This window comes from Bos grunniens, chromosome 17, assembly GCF_055505025.1.
Source record: "Bos grunniens cultivar Pamir isolate PY7600 chromosome 17, Bosgru_T2T1.0, whole genome shotgun sequence".
Classification (NCBI taxonomy): Eukaryota; Metazoa; Chordata; class Mammalia; order Artiodactyla; family Bovidae; genus Bos; species Bos grunniens.
The window spans coordinates 42,437,598-42,458,393 of NC_141181.1; the positions used below are offsets into that span (position 1 = coordinate 42,437,598).

The 20,796-nt window shown below is 39.4% G+C and overlaps 1 protein-coding gene across 2 annotated transcripts in view; it reads right to left on the bottom strand.

Moving 5' to 3' along the window:
• Positions 1-13,361, bottom strand: part of GLRB (glycine receptor beta) — a 91,402-nt gene extending 78,041 nt beyond the window's left edge. The window contains exons 1-2 of one of the 2 annotated variants that reach the window (XM_086345953.1): positions 11,270-11,432; positions 9,368-9,518 (exon numbers count right to left, since the gene is read on the bottom strand). In XM_086345953.1, the coding sequence (XP_086202079.1) occupies positions 9,368-9,489 (122 nt within the window). In that variant the 5' untranslated portion in view covers positions 9,490-9,518; positions 11,270-11,432. Of the gene's footprint in view, positions 1-9,367; positions 9,519-11,269 lie in introns of both variants that reach the window. The other variant, XM_086345952.1, reaches the window with a different exon arrangement.
• Positions 13,362-20,796: the final 7,435 nt, after the last annotated feature.

Sequence of the window (20,796 nt, forward strand, 5' to 3'; positions counted from 1 at the left end):
TACAATCGATCAAACCACAGACTTTCATGTTCCAGCAAACCCTGATCATGGTTCTTGGAAGAAATTCTCATGTAAATCCAACCCTCATAAACAACAGCAGCCAGAATTCCACACAAGGTTCCAGTTATGATATACCCGCCAGGAAATTAACACTCTTTTCTATCTAAACACTGTATTCTATCAAGGTCCAAGAACTCAATTTATTAACAACTTCAGCATGCTATTAATTTGTATTACTATTTTTCTCAATGGAAATTTCTAATCATTTTACAAGTTTCATAAGGCAAGGCAAGGTAATATGATGAACTTATTCACAAAACAGAAACTCACTCATAGACATAGGAAACAAACATGGCTACCCAGGGGAAAGGTAGGAGGAGAGATAAATTGGGAGTTTGATATTAACAAATACTACTATATATAAAATAAACAAGGACCTCATGTACAGCACAGAGAACTATAGTCAATATTCTGTAGTAATCTAAATGGGAAAATAATTTGAAAAGGAATATATTATATATATGTATATATATATAATACATACACATACATCTAAGTCACTTTGCTATATACCTGAAACTAACACAACATTGTTAATCAACTATACTCCAATATAAAATACACTTTTTTAATTTCATAAAGCAAAGAAATATCTGAGATGTACCTGGAAGGGCTGCATAGATTAAGCAGGAAGTTGTCATCCTAACCAAAAGCCTGTCTAAGCATAAGTGGCAGACTGGCGTTAACGACAGACTGACCTTTCTGAGACAAGAAAATAGTTTTATATAAAGTTCTGCATGTAAATCAGAGAGGCCTTTCAAAGTCATAATGAAAAGTCTGCCCTGGATCCATGAAGGAATAAGACAACATTGTGGTTCTGGAACATAAGATTAACAAGATGAAAATGGAAACAATATATAAGGCAAATAATAATGAGCAGAGAAAAAATACAGTAAATAAGTACGAAGCTATTGTAGCAGATAAGTTGAACATGATGGTAAGCACAGATGCAATGAATAGGACAGACATAGGAGATCACTTTAAGAGAAAACAGGTTCCATTTAAATTTCATGCCCAAATAACTAAAATAATGAAGAAGCTTACTTTAAAACCTAGGGAATTATTTGTAAAAGGAAGATCATTAATTCAACTGACTGCAAAATAATTGCATGCCATTAAATTAGAACGGTTCAATAGCTAGTAAGAAAATACATAACTGCCCATTGACGAAAAATTTGTTCTACTTTGTTACGGTGATAATAATATAGGCAATTTTCAATTGCATCCATTGTACATGCTCTCAATACTCTTTATAAATCAGCATTTCATCTTTCTTGCCAATGTATTTATCTTGAACATCCCCATTAGGTAGTTAGAAAATGGAAGTAAACAAAAATCAACCCATTACATTAATAACTATTAATTATTAATTACTATTAATTAATACATAGTAGGCAAGAAAATCAGAATAGGAAGAAAACGGCTAACATTATTTAGGAAACACACAATGGCTTTAATTATTCACAGTAATCCAACCCTCCTTACTACACAGAACTGATGTATATAGATGCTATCATTAAATGGTACGACAGCTCTCTCCAGGAGACAAAAAATTCTCGAACACATTTATACACACACAACTTTCTCAGATTGTGAACAAACTAGTAAAAAAAAAAAGTCATACTGTTTCCCATTACACACAGAGAGAACCATAAATCTTTATGCCATGATTTTAAAGCTAGAGTGCCAATGGTCTGAGGGCTTCCCAGGTGGCTCAGTGGTAAATAATCTGCCTGCTAATGCAGGAGACATAGGAGATACGGGTTCAATCCCTAGGTCAGGAAGATTCCCTGGAGGAGGAAATGGTAATCCACTCCAGTATTCTTGCCTGGAGAATCCCATGGACAGAGGAGCCTAGTGGGCTACAGTCCATAGATTTGCAAAGAGTAGGAGATGACTGAGCATGCATGCACCAACAGTTTGACAGAAAGATCATTAAGAAGATAAAATAAATACATGCAAACATGACTACACACTCAGAAATAACAGCAGCCCTCACAAGTATCAAGTAAGGGCTTCTTAGGCTTCTTCACACCTAAGATAGAAATATGGGCCCAAAATGGGAGAAGTGAAAGTCTCTCAGTCATGTCCAACTCTTTGCGATCCCATAGACCATACAGTCCATGGAATTCTCCAGGCCAGAATACTGGAGTGGGTAGCCTTTCCCTTCTCCAGGGGATCTTTCCAACTCAGGGATTGAACCCAGGTCTCCTGCACAGCAGGTGGATTCTTTACCAGCTGAGACACAAGGGAAACCCAACAAAACCGGAGTGGGTAGCCTATCCCTTCTCCAGCAGATCTTCCAGACCCAGGAATCAAACCGGGGTCTCCTGCATTGCAGACAGATTCTTTATCAACTGAGCTATCAGGGAAGCCCAAGAAAGGAGATATCAAATGTAGCTTGCAAGCATATTAGTTATACCTATAGTGAGCGAGTAGGTGAAATTCAAACACTCCTTCGTTAACAGTAGAAGGTTCCCTAACTCAGTGATGCCAAAAAAGGTAGTATGTACCAAGAGGTTATGATCTGGCCAAATTCAGTATTAAAAAGTGTTATTATGTCTGCCATGAGCACAAATAAACATGATAAATCATGTTTTGGTTTTGGTTGTGATAGTTTTATTTTGTTTTGCTTTTGCTTATTCAATCAAGAATTCTGGAAGTATATTTTAGAAAGTTCTGGTTTCATGTACAATAGAGATATAAATACAAATCTATAAATCTATGCCTCCTTCTTATCAATTATGGCAGGCATTCATTAGATAATTTAAATTTGTCATCTGTCAATCACTATTTCTTGAAATTAATAGTAGCTTAACATGCTTATTCCAGGAAAAAAGATTGTGTGGTTTTAAAAGATACTAAAAAAAATCTGATTACTCATGAAATTTCAAGAAGAAATGCTACCACTGAAAGTTAAATCCTTATTATTAGACCAAGATATATTTATTTTATATGGTAGAGCTTTCCAAGACAATGCACCAAAAATAGCAGCTGATCTATTTAAGTCTGGATGGAGATAAAATTTTTAAAAGATGATTCTGTATCATTCTACTATTGGATAGTCTTAAGGCTATCATCACATACAATATATTAGAATCAAAGAATCTTTAGAATCTCACAAAATGAAATGTCCATAAATACTGCCATCTGGCCTAACCACCCATTCAACGCTCAAACTTTCTATAAAATATGCTGCCAAGCAATTATCCCCCATGGCTGAGTGATTGGAGTCACTGGGAACTCTACTATCTCCCTGCCTAGGCAATTATATCTGGCAGACTGCTATTAGAAAATTCTTCCTAATTTGGAGCCAAAATTATCCCTCTTCGTGTCTTCTGTTCATTAGTCCTTGTTTTAACTACTGGTGCCAAGCAGCAAAAACTTTCTCATCTAAATCAAAATTTTTCAAAAAATTGAAGACAACTGTCAAATACCTCAGTTCTTTTAGCTCTTCCAAATATGACATTATGGTAATTACTTCAACTATTCTTATTTCTCTCCCCTGAAAGTACCGACTAGCACAGTACAGAAATCTCTGTAAAGCTTGCTATAAATAACTGAATTATTTTAAGTGAAGTAATATGCTTAACACAGAATTAGTAAAATATTAACACTAATTTCTTTCTTAAGTAACTAAATATAGTTATATACAGCTGAGAAAGACATGGAAAGATAAAGTATATAGTAACTCATCTGTATCATGTGTATTCTAATATACTATTCTACTCTATTATACTATATTATGTTACATAATGCTTCATCTGTATCATGGTTACAATGTTAACATACTGGTTACAATATTAATATATTATAAATAGGGCTTCCCTGGTAGTTCAGGTAGGAAAGAATTTGCCTGCAATGCAGGAGATCCTGGTTCAATTCCAGAGTCAGGAAGATCCCCTGGAGAAGGAAACAGCTATCCACTCCAGTATTTTGGCCTTAGAATTACACAGACAGGAGCCTTGTAGTCCATGGGGTTGCAAAGAGTCAGACACAACAGAGCACCTTTCACTTTCTTTTTTTTTTTAAACAATATTAATAGCATCTAACATTTTTTCCATTTGCTCTCTGCCAAACTATGCTTTGCCCATTCTATATACTTGGACACATGTTTTCTGAAACAAAGTGCAGTTTATACTTCAATTTTGTTAGATTCAGCCCCTCATTTTGGCCCTTCAAGACCATGAAAAGTGAAAGTGAAAGTTAAGTTGTTCAGTCGTGTCTGACTCTTTGCGACCCTGTGGACTGTAGCCCACTAGGCTCCTCCATCCATGGGATTCTCCAGGCAAGAATACTGGAGTGGGTTGCCATTTCCTTCTCCAGGGGATCTTCTCGACCCAGGGATCGAACCCAGGTCTCCTGCATTGCATGCAGATGCTTTAACCCCTGAGCCACCAGGGAAGCTCATTCAATACCATATTAGATCCTAATTCTATCTCACATATTCACCATCTATTTCATTTGAGTGTTTCCCTCGTACAGTCTTATTTTCCCATTGGTAAAGATGTTTAACATGATGAGGCCAAACTTTCATCAGGAAACATCATGCAGGTTGAAATGCTGTACTAGCTACCTAGTTGTTAACTAATTTTCCCAATACTCAGACTGTAGGTCAAATACTATCCACAGAGATCTATACATTATTTTCCAGCACTATAAAAAAAATCTAGATACAATGACATAAGTTATTCAAAGATCTGATGTTTGTATTCATTTTTTAAACAAATGTTTTTTCCATGTACATTTTGTACCTGGCATTATGTCAATCTCTGGTGACCAAGTCAGTAAGATGATGCCCTCAAGGAGCTTACAGTCTAGTAGGCAAAGCACACAATTACAGGTGATATCATCGGATAGCCTTATAAACGGGACAGGCAATTAGGGAACCACAAAGGAACAGAGTGTGATTATAGAAATCAGATTGTTAGGCTTAGGAAAGGTCTCCCAGAGCAAACCGCAAGGTTTGTGTTGAATTGACTTTGAGGTCATTATAGAACAGTTAGATTGAAATGTTGGATGTGTGGGTGTGGTGCTTTCTAGACAAATCTGGGCTGGACACACAAAAGTCAACAGTGAAAACAGTATTTGCAGTTGTGGATTTGAATAAGAGCACTGAGTCAGAAGTTAATGAAAGAAGGAACTCTGGCATTTTGGTAAAATGGAAGAATATTTCAGAGGTCTGAAACATCAAGTGTGTATGAGACTTGAGTAAGGGTGTGGGCTGGATGGGGAGATAGAGCTGGGGGAGTCAGAGGCCAGTTCAGCAGGAGTTCTGTGAGAACCCTTTCCAGAAGGCTATGGGATCCCTAAAAGGGCTCTAAGCATTGGAATGACTTGAGTAGATTGAAGAAAATACACTCTAGGGTTGATGTGGGGTAGGAATTGATGAAGGACAAGAAGCAAGGAGACTAATAAAGTGAAAGGAGACTAATACAGGCAAAACAGGTGAGAGGAGGAGAGAAAGCAGGGTCATGATAGCGATGGGAGTGACTCACACACTCCTAACATTGTGCAGACTCTGACCTTGGAGTCTGGGTGACGAATGACTGGATTTGAGAAGCTAAGGTAGAGAGAGGGTCCCAGGTAATCCTGAGGATCTGAGCTTGGATGGAAAAGAATGCAAATGGAAACACCACTTTGGGAAAGGGTGGGGAGGGTTTCAATACTTGGTTTTTATCACTTTAAACTGAGTTTTAAGATCAAGACAGGATTACTAGGTACTAATAGAAAAGTTGGATGTATGAGTATGGCTTGAGCTAAGAGAGGTCTGAGCTAAAATTAGAGCCTGAGGAGGTAATAGTGAATGGATGGAGTTACAGTCAGAGATTTGGACACAACCACTAATGCAGAATATACAGGAAATAAAAAGACCAAAAGATTAAGATCAATGTAAACTTCAACCTATAAAAGAGAAAGCTAAACAGTGTCCAAAGACTTCATCTAAAATATATTTTCTAAGTTTATTTTATATTTATTAATAGAGACTAAATTTCTGAAAATTTTTAACTCAAATTTATCAGGTAGTTTGTCAAGCTGGTACTGCTGCTTTCATTATACACCATAAAAAATGAATAATGGCACAAATTTATGACTGTCAAGCTTCTCAAAACAATGTAGGTTAAAAAAATAATAAAAAGCCAGGAAAAGTTTATCATAAGATTCAAGCTTCACGCTGACCTAGAATATGAAGGGTCCTAAGTTCTTTATTTTTTCTACATTTAAAAACATTTTCCTCCTTATTTCTAATCTTTGGAGGGAAAAGTTAAAAGAGTAAAATGGGAAGTTTTTGCTCATGTTTGCTACATGAACATAACACATTAACTGCGTATATAACATCCAACTCCATTACTCAATTGTATTCCAAAAAAAGTTTAAATAAATGAAGATATCACTGGGCAAGTTTCGCCATATTGAAGAGAATATAGTAGTCCACTTAACTTCTTGGTTTTGTGATCTCAAATACTCCTCTTAATCAAGGTGATTAATGTTTAACTTACACAAAATGGGCAAACTGAACTGTATGAGATACAAATAACTTGCATATTCTTTCTCAGCCCGTTATTATAACTGAGATTCCAAATCTGGATCTTCAAAAAAATTTAATATAGTGGATCCAATAATAGCCAGGAAAAAACCTTAGTCTTCAGAGGTTTGCTGCTGCTGCTGCTAAGTCACTTCAGTTGTGTCTGACTCTGTGCGACCCCATAGATGGCAGCCCACCAGGCTCCCCCATCCCTGGGATTCTCTAGGCAAGAACACTGGAGTGTGTTGCCATTTCCTTCTCCAATGCATGAAAGTGAAAAGTCAAAGTGAAGTCGCTCAGTCGTGTCCTACTCTTAGAGACCTCATCATGGACTGCAGCCTACCAGGCTCCTCCGTCCATGGGATTTTCCAGGCAAGAGTACTGGAGTGGGGTGCCATTGACTTCTCCCTTCAGAGGTTTAGTGATCATTTAAAATCAAAATTCTTTATAAAATGCTCAAAGAAAAATTATACCAATCTAACTCTCCAAAGTACATCTACTTTTTAATAAGTTGGATTTGGGGCAGCATAGCTATGCCCACTGTTCATAAAGTTTTATTTAGTCTCATTATTATTACACAAAAGTAAGTAATATAATCAAAATTTGACTACTGTGGTTGAGATAGATTTCTCAACATATCTAAAATACTGTGATATGGGCTTACCAGGTATATATTGGGCCTTCCGCTTAGAGATCACCAATATGTGCCAAAGAGAATCTTCAGAGTTTCACTCTTTATCTATCAGATTTAACTTTAAAAATCTGTCTTAACTGTAGACACCCTAAGCATATACAAGTCAGTTCATGTGTGTGTGTTCATTCAGTCTTGTCCAACTCTTTGCAACCCCAGGGACTGCAGCCCACCAGGCTGCCATGTCCATGGAATTCTCTAGGAAGAATACTGGAGTGGGTAGCCATTCCCTTTTCCAGGAGATCTTCCCAACCCAGGGATTGAACCTGGGTCTCCTGCACTGCAGGCAAATCCTTTACCATCTGAGCCAACAGGGAAGCCCTAGGCAATAGAATAATTCTGGGAAGGGGTAAGTCTGTAAGTTGTTCAGTTTTGTCCGACTCTTTGTGACCCCATGGACTGCAGCCTACCAGGCTCCTCTGTCCATGGAATTCTCCAGGCCAGAATACTGGAGTGGGTAGCCATTCCCTTCTCCAGGGGATCTTCCCAACCCAGGACTCGAATAGTCTCCAGCAGGCAGATTCTTTACCAGCTATGCTATCAGGATGCCCTCTAAAAGACTCTTATAAGATACATGATAGTTATAAGGCTTGCAGTTGCCACATTCAGAACTCTGGTTCATGACATTTGATGGGGGGACTGGGTGGGAGAAGGGTGGGGAGACAGGATTCCTATCAGCTTCCTCAGTGATCACAGATGGCTTGACTGATAAACCGAATCACCAGGACTATAAGACAAATACAACAGTTCATGTCAATATGCTATGATTTATCAAATAAAAGGTTAATATAAACACGATCCAAAACAAGACAATGTGTCCTTTTGCTTGGGAAGAGTAAGGCCTGACCATGTCCAGTTCCCTAAAATGCTCATCTCCAGGCTGTTGCACAAAAACTGTATCAGTGAAGATGAGTGACAGAGGCAGGAGGTCACACTCAGCCAGGCAGTTGGGGCCATCCTATCACACCCAGAACCCGGCCCGACATCAGACCGTGTAAACTGGAATAAGCAGAACTGTTATAGTTGTAAACCAGGAGGTACTGCTTAACAGGGAGATTTATGCATGATAAGGCTTTATGTGGGTCACCATACCAGCCCCAGAACTTCTGTCTCACATATTCATACAAACATCCACCCTGAATACAAACTCTAATATCTTTTCTTTAAAAAATACACTTCCTAAAATGTACCTTAAAAATCTTTATGGAATATCTATGAAACTATATAGTCTATATTTAAATAATGATGATGCTGGAATAATGTTACCCCAGACCAATATGGCACTTAAGAAATCTTAATGTAAAAATAATCAGTATCAGCAAATTAGTTTTTATTCCAGATAACTGCATACATTGTAACATTACTACCTAAAAGCACATATTTTGTGAAGGTTATTTATTTATATACTATTATTCACCAGTAATATTAACTCTTTATTTTACAAAATGGAGCCCAAACCACAAAACCTTGCTGGTTTTTTTCTGAGTGGGGAGGGAGTGGGAATTGGACTTAGATTCTTTTTTATAAGTAACTTCAAAATTAATGACATTTTCTAAGAAATATCCTAATTTCTTAATATAAATCTTTTGCCAAAAATAAAATACACTGAAATGGAAAACTGATCTACTGTGTGAATTTTCTCCTGCCATGCATTAATATGAATTAAATAGACCTTAAAATTATAGTTCCAGCTATATGATTTTTTAATGAATATTCATTTTTAGGAGTTGTTTTTAAAAAGTCAACTTTTTGAACTGGTACTTGCTCAAAACACATAATCTCAGTATCCAAAGAATTCACAGTAAGAAAGAAATAACTTTTTTTCCTACTTTTATAAAAGATGTATAAAATTATATAAGTCCACGGCATGAACAAAACTTGATAAAACTCTACTATTTTCATCTAAAAGCTGAGAACTAGCTTTCATTTACTAAAGCCTTCTTCACTCTGTCACTTTCTACCTATGAAACAAATTGGTACATATTCTGATTGGAATAGTCCTGATGACATGTGTTTTAGTAAACCACTTTACTTTGATAAAAATGCAATAACATCTCTCTGTATAAGAATATAAGACATGAAGGACATACGATGGACATAGGTACTGCTTCTTTTTCCCCTTCCCTTTCTTTGAAGACTTTTCTTTTGAGTAGGCTTCTTCAATACACAAGGAAATTAAAATAAAAAAGGCCACTGCCAATAAAAACTTCATCTTGAAAATTTAAATTTCAGAAGACAGATCTACAAGAAAGAACAAGAAGATATTTACATTCATGAGACAAATGACAATTACATGACTCTTTAAGGATCATGACTGTTACTACCATGGACAGGGCACTTGTACATCATATTCTCACAGCTCCTGGCAAACATCTGTCTTCCGTACATGCACAAACATGAAGGCTTTGTCATATTTTAAGCTTACTAAATATATTATACTCGGTAAAATTTTCTATTCTTCTTTCTCTTCCTTGAAAAAAAAAACTCTGTAAATTGCATCTCTGTAATTACACCTTACTTTATATTTTGTGACTCTCTGTGATGTTTTCATAGTAAAAGTTAGTTTAAAAATTGCTTCATAGAAAATAAGACCCCCATGAGGAGTAAAAAGTAAGTATGTAAAATTTTCTACTATATAGTTTCATAAAATTATAAATTGATACTGAATTACAGAATGTATCAATACACGCTTAGAAAGATAGCTGGAAAGATGTTTACAAGGTGTTAAGATTGTGCTAGTACATTTAAATTTATGTTTTATTTTTTAAATTTCTTCTGTTCTTTGACTTTTGTATGCATATTTTTTTCAAAGACAATATAAACTATTCTCAAGGAAAAAGTTAATTCTAATTATTAAAGGACTGACAGAAATAAAAGAAAAAAAATAGTATCAAAGTTTCACCCTCTAAATTCATGGTCTTTTTTTTATATACATTAAATTTGCAAGTTACTTTTTACCCAAAAAAGGAAGGTGCATAATATTTTAAGTTAGCGTTCTCCTTGTCTACTCAGATGGTACTAACATTTAGCATTCAATAGATGATTTCTGACTCTAGAAATTCTAGGCAACACTGCAAGAAATAAATTAGCAACTATAGTCAGATTCCTCCAAATAATCTTCTTAGCCATATTTTAATAACGTTTTTCACGCTCCAAGAGAATTACATTCTTGCCTATCTGATGCAATAACAACAATAAAAACTTTAAGCATCTTCTAAACACTGGAATATTTAAATCTCTTCCGCATCCTTCATTCCCAAACCATAAATTGTTTCTCCTTCTTGTTTCCTGCCGAGTAAGAGACCGGCCTGTTCCCCAACATTAACTTAATCCCCAACTCCTCATAATTTTGCTTCTCCTGTGGCATGTTTTCCACCAATCTTCTTCCTAGGAACTCTTATTTTCCCACACTTATTCTTCACAGTCCCTAAGCAAGCAGTAAGGGCTTCCTCCCTGGTCTTTCTCCTGAAGACACGACAGAGGGGAATTATCAGGCCCACAGCTGCCCTCAGTCAACTCGCAACACTGGACTTCCTACCCCTCCCCCCACGCCCCAGCCTAGGGGGACATCTGGTGCAGACACCTTGCCCAAGGCCGCAGGTACTGTGCCCACATCTTTGCCCACTCAGCCCCAGGAGCCCAGGAGCCCAGAGGCCCTGGAGGTCTGAGGGTGGAGAAATTCCACCCTGTCTCTCTGTATCTACCTCCCACCTTCCGAAGGGGCTGGCTACAGGGACTGAGGGATCCCTGCAGACCAAAGGACGCCAACTGCGCCTCTGATCCTCCGCTGCCCGCATCCCTCCAGCCGAGCACACCCACACCGCTGACCCGCGGGGATGTGCTCGCCGCCACCACCAGGGATGCTCTCGCCTCCTCCTCTTCTTCCTCCTCCTCGCGCCGCCGCCGCAGTGCCCGGTGCCCCCGCCAGGCCTTGCCGCAGAGGTGCGCATCCCTGGACCCCCGCGCCGCCCCTTCTCTCGGAGCCGACTTACCTGAGGCGCCCCTCCCGCAGCCCCGGGAGGACGCGCGCTCCGCCGGACGCGCCGGTGCGGGAGGGGGGCCGCGGGGGGAGCGGCCGCGTCCCCGTCCCCGCGTCCCCGTCCCCGCGTTCCCGCGATGGGCTGACGCGCCTGCTCCGGCCGAGGAGCCTGCGCCGTGGTGTCCGCGCCGGTGCGGTCTGGGCGCTGCGGGGCCCGCGGCACAGCCAGAGCATGGCGAGAGGTGGGCCGGGCGGGACTGCAGAGGTGTCCCGGCTGCACGCGTGTCCCCTTCCGGCCTCTGAGTGGAGGAATGCAGTCCCCACCAGGGGCTAAAGAAGATGGGGACGGTGGGTGGGGGACAGGGCGCGGGGGACAGCTGGGTTACTTCGAAAGGAAAAACCTTTCAAGGAGCTGGAATCCTTTAGAGTCTATTTTTTACCACTAGCAACAAAAAACAATCAAACAACAAATGACCTTCTGAGACCTAAGCAGACAACAGTTTCTGTGACTATCATTTTTATGGTCTTCTGGCATTTAACTTCCTCTCCAGTCTTTTTTACAATTTCTCTGCAGCTGCTGCTGCTGCCAAGTTGCTTCAGTCGTGTCCAACTCTGTGCGACCCCATAGACGGCAGCCCACCAGGCTCCCCCGTCCCTGGGATTCTCCAGGCAAGAACACTGGAGTGGGTTGCCATTTCCTCTAAGCCTGACCTTTTTAAGCATGCTGAAATTGATCAGAATCCATAAAACCATACAATCTTGGACACAAGTTGATTCATATCTTGGCTATTGTAAAAAATGCTACTATGAACGTTGAGGTGCATGTATTTTTATAAATTTTCTTCAGATAGATACTCAAAAGTGAAATTTCTGGGTCATATGGTATCATCAGTTCTTCTTCTTTTTTTTTTTTTTTAATTTTTATACACCCTCCATAGTGGCTGTACCAGTTTACATTCCCACCAACAGTACACACAGGATCCCTTTCCTACACGTCCTCACCAACACTTCTTAGTTCTTCTGTGTTTTGATGACTGCTGTTCTGACAGGTGTGAGGTGACAGCTAACTGCGGTTTTGTTTTGCATTTCCCTGATGATTAGTGATGTTGGGCATTTTTTCACGAGTCTGATGGGCATTGGTATATCTTCCTTAGAAAATGCATTCTTGATTCTTGTGCTCATTTTTTGACTGGGTTGCTTGTTTTTTGATATTGAGTTGTGTAAGTTCTTTCTGTTTTAGAGGTTAATTCCTTACTGGACATACCATTTGCAAATATTTTCTTCCATTCAATAGATTGTCCTTTTGTTTTGTTGATGGTTTCCTTTGTTTTGCAAAAGATTTTTAGTTTGACTAGGTCTTCAGTTCAGTTCAGTTCAGTCGCTCAGTCGTATCTGACTCTTTGCGACCCCATGAATTGCAGCACGCCAGGCCTCCCTGTCCATCACCAACTCCCAGAGTTCACACAAACTCAAGTCCATCGAGTCAGTGATGCCATCCAGCCGTCTCATCCTCTGTCGTCCCCTTCTCCTCCTGCCCCCAATCCCTCCTAGCATCAGAGTCTTTTCCAATGAGTCAACTCTTCGCATGAGGTGGCCAAAGTACTGGAGTTTCACTTACTTTTGCTTTTGTTACCTTTGCTACAGGAGATAGATCCCAAGAATATTGCTAAGACCATACTGCCTGTGTTTTCTTTTCTTCTCAGAATTGTATAGTTTCAAGTCTTAAATTTACATCTTTAATCCATTTTCAGTTTATTTTTGTATGTAGTATGAGAAAATGTTCTAGTTTCATTCCTTTGCATATAGCTGTCCAGTTCTCACAACACCAATTATCAAAGAGACTGTCTGTTCCCCATTGTGTATTCTTGTCTCCTTTGTCGTAGATTAATTCACTCATACATGTGTGAGTTTATTTCTGGGTTCTCTATTCTACTCTATTGGTCTATGTGTCTGTTTTCCTGCCAGTACCATATTGTTTGATTACTATAGCTTTGTAATATTATTCGAAGCATGGAAGTGTGCTACTGCAAACTTTGTTCTTCTTTCACAAGATTGATTTGGCTATTTGGGATCTTTTATAATTTCATATAAACATTGGAACTAAAAAAAAAAAATAAACATTGGAACTGTTATTAGAGTTATAAAAAAATGTCGTGGGTACTTTGAAAGGAATGCCATTGAATCTGTAGATTGCTATGTGTAGAAAATATATTTTTGTTGCTGTTGTTGTTCAGTCACTAAGTCATGTCTAACTCTTTGTAACAGCATGGACTGCAGCATGCCAGGCCTCCGTGTCCTTCAGTATCTCCCAGAGTTTGCTCAAATTCATGTCCACTGAGTCAGTGATGCTATATAACCATCTCATCCTCTGTCACCCCCTTCTCCTCCTGCCCTCAAACTTTCCCAGCATCAGAGTCTTTTCCAAGAGTTGGCTCTTCACATCAGGTGGCCAAAATATTGGAGCTTCAGCTTCAGCATCAGTCCTTCCAATGAATATTCAGGACTGGTATCTTTTAGGATTGAATCCTTTGATCTCCTTGCTGTCCAAGGGACTCTCAACAGTCTTCTCCAGCACCACGGTTCAAAAGCATCAATTCTTCAGTGCTCAGCCTTCTTTATGGTCCAAATCTCACATCCATACATGACCACCAGAAAAACTATAGCTTTGTATATGGATCTTTGTCATCAAAGAGGTACCTCTGCTTTTTAATACACTGTCTAGATTTGTCTGGAGAAGGAAATGGCAACCCACTCCAGTACTCTTGCCTAGAAAATTCCATGGATGGAGGAGCCTGATGGGCTACAGTCCATGAAGTCGCAAAGAGTTGGACAGGACTGAGCGACTTCACTTTACTTTTACTTTTTCTTTAGGTTTGTCTAGCTTTCCTTTCAAGGAGCAATCGTCTTTTAATTTCATGGTTACAGTCACCATCTGCAGTGATTTTGGAGCCCAAGAAATAAAATGTGTCACTGCTTCTAATTGTTCCCCTTCCATTTGCCATAACGTAATGCAACTGGATGCCATGATCTTCGTTTTTTGAATGTTGAGCTTTAAGCCAATTTTTTCACTCTCCTCTTTCACTCTCATCCAAAAGCACTTTAGTTCTTCTTCACTTTCTGCCATTAGAGTGGTCTCATCTGCTTATCTGAAATCATTGATATTTTTCCTGGCAATCTTGATTACTGCTTCTAATTCATCCAGCCTGGCATTTCACATCATAGACTCTGCATATAAGTTGTATAAGTAGCATGACAATATACAGTCTTGCCCTACTCCTTTCCAAATTTTGAGCCAGTCAGTTGTTCCATGTAAGGTTCTAACTGTTGCTTCTTGTCCTACATACAGGTTTCACAGGAGACAGGTAAAGTGGTCTGGTATTCCCATCTCTTTAAGAATTTTCCTCAGTTTGTTGTGACCCACACAGTCGACAGCTTTAGAGTAGTCAATAAAGCAGAAGTAGATGTTTTTCCTAGAATTCTCTTGCTTTTTCTATAATCTGCCAGATGTTGGCAATTTGATCTCTGATTCTTCTGTCTTTTCTAAGTCTAGCTTGTATATCTGGAAGCTCTTGGTTCATGTACTCTTGAAGCCTAGCATAAAGGATTTTGGGCATTACCTTGCTAATGTGTGAAATGTACTGTAGTTTGAACATTGTTTGACATTGCCCTTCCTTGAGACTGGAATGAAAACTAATCTTTCCGAGTCCTGTGTCCACTGCTGAGTTTTCCAAATTTGCTGCCAAATTGAGTACAGCACTTACACAGCATCATCTTTTAGAATATGAAACAACTCAGCTGGAATTCCATCACCTCCACTAGCTTTGTTTGTAGTGATGCTTCCTAAGGCCCACTTGACTTTATACTCCAGGATGTCTGGCTCTAGGTGAGTGACCATGCCATCATGGTTATGTGGGTCATAAAGACTTATTTTGTACAGTTCTTCTGCTGCATTTTATTTCCACCTCTTCTTAATCTCTTATGTTTCTGTAACTATTACTACTACTAAGTTGCTTGAGTCATGTCCAACTCTGTGCGACCCCACAGACGGCAGCCCACCAGGCTCCACCATCCCTGGGATTCTCTGGGAAAGAACCCTGGAGTGGGTTGCCATTTCCTTCTCCAATGCATGAAAGTGAAAAGTGAAAGTGAAGTCACTCAGTCATGTCCGACTCTTCATGACCCCATGGACTGCAGCCTACCAGGCTCCTCTGTCCATGTGATTTTCCAGGCAAGAGTACTGGAGTGGGTTGCCATTGCTTTCTCTGATGTTTCTGTTGCTGCTGCTAAGTCGCTTCAGTCATGTCCGACTCTGTGTGACCCCATAGACGGCAGCCCACCAGGCTCCCCCATCCTTGGGATTCTCCAGGCAAGAACCCTGGAGTGGGTTACCATTTCCTTCTCCAATGCATGAAAGTGAAAAGGGAAAGTGAAGTCGCTCAGTTGTGCCCGACTCTTTGTGACCCCATGGACTGCAGCCTACCAGGCTCCTCCATCCGTGGGATTTTCCAGGCAAGAGTACTGGAGTGGGTTGCCATTGGGTTCTGCTATTTCTGTCCTTTATTGTGCCCACCTTTGCATGAAATGTTCCATTAGTATCTCTAATTTTCTTGAAGAGATCTCTAGTCTTTCTGTGCATTGTTGACTTAAGAAGGCTTTATTATCTCTCCTTGCTATTTTTTGAAACTCGAGTATATGTATTCAGTTGAGTATATCTTTCCCTTTCTCCTTCACCTTTCACCTCTCTGCTTTTGTCAGCTATTTCTAGGGCTTCCTCAGACAACTGTATTCCCGTGTTACATTTCTTTTTCTTTAGGATGGTTTTGGTCACTGCTTCCTGTACAATGTTACAAACCTCTGTCCATAGTTCTTCAAGCACTCTGTCTGTCAAATCTAATCCCTTGAATCTGTTTGTCACTTCCACTGTGTAATCATAAAGGTTTTGATTTAGGCCATATCTGAAAGGCCTAGTGGTTTTCCCTACTTTATCAATTTAAGTCTGAAATTTGCAATAAGGAAATCATGATCTGAGCCACAGTCAGCTCCCAGTCTCGTTTTTGCTGACTGTATAGAGCTCTCCATCTTTGGCTGCAAAGAATATAATTAATCTGATTTCCTTATTGGCCATCTGGTGATGGCAATGTGTAGAGTTGGCTCTTGTGTTGTTGGAAAAGGATGTTTGCTATACCAGTGCGTTCTCTTGGCAAAACTCTGTTAGCCCTTGCCCTGCTTCACAAACTTTCCTGTTACTCCAATATGTCTTGACTTCCTACTTTTGCATTCCAGTCCCCTATGATGAAAAGGACATCTGTTTTTGGTGTTAGTTCTAGAAGGTCTTGTAGGTGTTCATAGAACCATTTGCCTTCAGCTTCTTCAACATTAGTGGTTGGGCATAGACTTGGATTACTGTGATGTTGAATGGTTTGCCTTGGAAGAAAACTGAGATCATTCTGTCATTCGTGAGATTGTGCCCTAATTTCTGTATTTTGGACACTTTTGTTGACTATGAGAGCTACTCCATGTCTTCTAAGGGATTCTTGTCCAGAATAGTCGATGAGTTTCTCCAGGCAAGAATACTGTAGTGGATTGCCACGCCCTCCTCCAAGGGGTCTTTCCAATGCAGGGATTGAGCCCACATCTTTTTGTTTCCTGCGTTGGCAGACAGACCCTTTACCACTATTGCCAGCTGGGAAGTAAAAGAAGGTATTTCCTACATATTTTATTCTTTTTGATTGACTGCAAATGAAGTTGTTTTCCTGATTTCTCTTTCTGCTATTTCATCATTCAGTTCAGTTCAGTTCAGTCGCTCAATCGTGTCCGACTCTTTGTGACCTCATGAATTGCAGCACACCAGGCCTCCCTGTCCATCACCAACTCCCAGAGTTCACTCAGACTCACATCCATCGAGTCAATGATGCCATCCAGCCATCTCATCCTCTGTCATCCTCTTATCTTCCTGCATCCAATCCCTCCTAGCATCAGAGTCTTTTCCAATGAGTCAACTCTTCACATGAGGTGGCCAAAGTACTGGAGTTTCAGCTTCATTCCCTCCAAAGAAATCCTAGGGCTGATCTCCTTCAGAATGGACTGGTTGGATCTCCTTGCAGTCCAAGGGACTCTCAAGAGTCTTCTCCAACACCACAGTTCAAAAGCATCAATTCTTCGGTGCTCAGCCTTCTTCACAGTCCAACTCTCACATCCATTCATGACCACAGGAAAAACCATAGCCTTAACTAGATGGACCTTGGTTGGCAAAGTAATGTCTCTGCTTTTGAAGATGCTATCTAGGTTGGTCATAACTTTCCTTCCAAGGAGTAAGCGTCTTTTAATTTCATGGCTGCAGTCACCATCTGTAGTGATTTTGGAGCCCAGAAAAAGAAAGTCAGACACTGTTTCCACTGTTTCCCCATCTATTTCTCATGAAGTGGTGGGACTGGATGCCATGATCTTCCTTTTCTGAATGTTGAGCTTTAGGCCAACTTTTTCACTCTCCACTTTCAGTTTCATTAAGAGGCTTTTTAGTTCCTCTTCACTTTCTGCCATAAGGGTGGTGTCATCTGCATATCTGAGGCAATTGATATTTCTCCTGGCAGTCTTGATTCCAGCTTGTGTTTCTTCCAGTCCAGCATTTCTCGTGATGTACTCTGCATATAAGTTAAGTAAGCAGGGTGACAATATACAGCCTTGACGTACTCCTTTTCCTATCTGGAACCAGTCTGTTGTTCCATGTCCAGTTCTAACTGTTGCTTCCTGACCTGCATACAGATTTCTCAAGAGGCAGGTCAGGTGGTCTAGTATTCCCATCTCTTTTAGAGTTTCCCAGTTTTTTGTGATCCACACAGTCAAAAGCTTTGGCATAGTCAATAAAGCAGAAATCAATGTTTTTCTGGAACTCTCTTGCTTTTTCCATGATCCAGCGGATGTTGGCAATTTGATCTCTGGTTCCTCTGCCTTTTCTAAACCCAGCTTGAACATCAGGAAGTTCACTATTCACGTATTGCTGAAGCCTGGCTTGGAGAATTTTGAGCATTACTTTACTAGCATGTGAGAGATGAGTGCAATTGTGCGGTAGTTTGAGCATTCTTTGGCATTTCCTTTCTTTGGGACTGGAATGAAAACTGACCTTTCCCAGTCCTGTGGCCACTGTTGAGTTTTCCAAATTTTCTGGCATATTGAGTGCAGCACTTTCACAGCATCATCTTTCAGGATTTGAAATAGCTCAACCGGAATTCCATCACCTCCACTAGCTTTGTTCGTAGTGATGCTTTCTAAGGCCCACTTGACTTCACATTCCAGGATATCTGGCTCCAGATGAGTGATCACACCATTGTGATTATCTGGGTCATGAAGATCTTTTTTGTACAGTTCTCTGTGTATTCTCGCCACCTCTTAATATCTTCTGCTTCTGTTAGGGCCATACCATTTCTGTCCTTTATCGAGCCCATCTTTGCATGAAATGTTCCCTTGGTATCTCTAATTTTCTTGAAGAGATCTCTAGTCTTTCCCATTCTGTTGTTTTCCTCTATTTCTTTGCACTGATCACTGAGGAAGGCTTTCTTATCTCTTCTTGCTATTCTTTGGAACTCTGCATTCAGATGCTTATATCTTCCTTTTCTCCTTTGCTTTTCGCTTCTCTTCTTTTCACAGCTATTTGTAAGGCCTCCCCAGACAGCCATTTTGCTTTTTTGCATTTCTTTTCCATGGGGATAGTCTTGATCCCTGTATCCTGTACAATATCATGAACCTCAGTCCATAGTTCATCAGGCACTCTATCTATCAGATCTAGGCCCTTAAATCTATTTCTCACTTCCACTGTATAATCATAAGGGATTTGATTTAGGTCATACCTGAATGGTCTAGTGGTTTTCCCTACTTTCTTCAATTTAAGTCTGAATTTGGCAATAAGGAGTTCATGATCTGAGCCACAGTCAGCTCTCAGTCTTGTTTTTGTTGACTGTATAGAGCTTTTCCATCTTTGGCTGCAAAGAATATAATCAGTCTGATTTCAGTGTTGACCATTGATGATGTCCATGTGTAGAGTCTTCTCTTGTGTTGTTGGAAGAGGGTGTTTGCTATGCCAGTGCATTTTCTTGGCAAAACTCTATTAGTCTTTGCCCTGCTTCATTCTGTATTCCAAGACCAAATCTGCCTGTTACTTCAGGTGTTTCTTGACTTCCTACTTTTGCATTCCAGTCCCCTATAATGAAAAGGACATCTTTTTTGGGTGTTAGTTCTAAAAGGTCTTGTAGGTCTTCATAGAACCGTTCAACTTCAGTTCCTTCAGCATTACTGGTTGGGTCATAGACTTGGATTACTGTGATATTGAATGGTTTGCCTTGGATACGAACAGAGATCATTCTGTCATTTTTGAGATTGCATCCAAGTACTGCATTTCAGACTATTTTGTTGACCATGATGGCCACTCCATTTCTTCTGAGGGATTCCTGCCCGCAGTAGTAGATATAATGGTCATCTGAGTTAAATTCACCCTTTCCAGTTCATTATTACTGTACAGAAATACAATAGATTTCTGAATACTGATTTTATACACTGCAACTTTACTCAATTCATCTCTTAGTTTAAGTGTTTTACAGTGGAGTTTTTTGGGTTTTCTATATATAGTACCATATCATCTGCCAATAGTAAGTTGTTTTTCCTTCCTTTTCACATTCAATGTTTTTCTTTTTTTTTTTCCTTATCTGATTGCTGTGGCTAGGGCTTCCAATACTTTGTTAAACAGAAGTGGTGAAAGTGGACATCTTTGTCTTCTTCTTGATCTTAGATAAAAAGCTTCCATCTTTTCATCATTGAGTATATTACCTGTAAGTTTGTCATTAATTGCTTTGATTATTTTTGGATATGTTTCCTTTGTACCAACTTTATTGAGAGTTTTATTATGAATGAATTTTTGAATTTTGTCAAATGCTTTTCTATATCTATGGAGGTAAACGTGTGATTTGTATTATGTGTTATGTTAATGTGGTGTATTTCATTGATTGATTTGTGAATATTGATCCATTCTTGCATCCCCAGAATAAATTCTAATTGATCATGATGTATCATCCTTTTGGTATATGGTTAAATTTTGTTTAATAGCATTTTGTTGAAGATTTTTCATCTATGTATATAGGGACATTGTCTGTAATTTTATTTTTTGTAGTATATTTTCCTGGTTTGAGTTTCAGGGTAATACTGGTCTCTGTGTATATGTTTGGAAGAGTTTCTTCCTCTTCAATTTTTGGAATAATTTGAGAAAGATAGGTTTTAGCTCATCTTTAAATGTTTGGTAGAATTCCCCTGTGAAGCCATATTTTTTGTTTGTTTGGAATTTCTTTGATTACTGATTTAATTTCATTACCAATAATTAGTCTGTTCAGACTTTCTCTTTGTTTCTGATTTAGTCTTAAAAGTCTTAGGAATTTATATATTTCTTCTAGGTTGTCCAATTTACTGGCATATAACTATTCATAATATTCCCCTATGATTGTATTTCAGTGATATCATTTGTAATTTGTTTTTTAATTTTATTTACTAGGTCCTCTT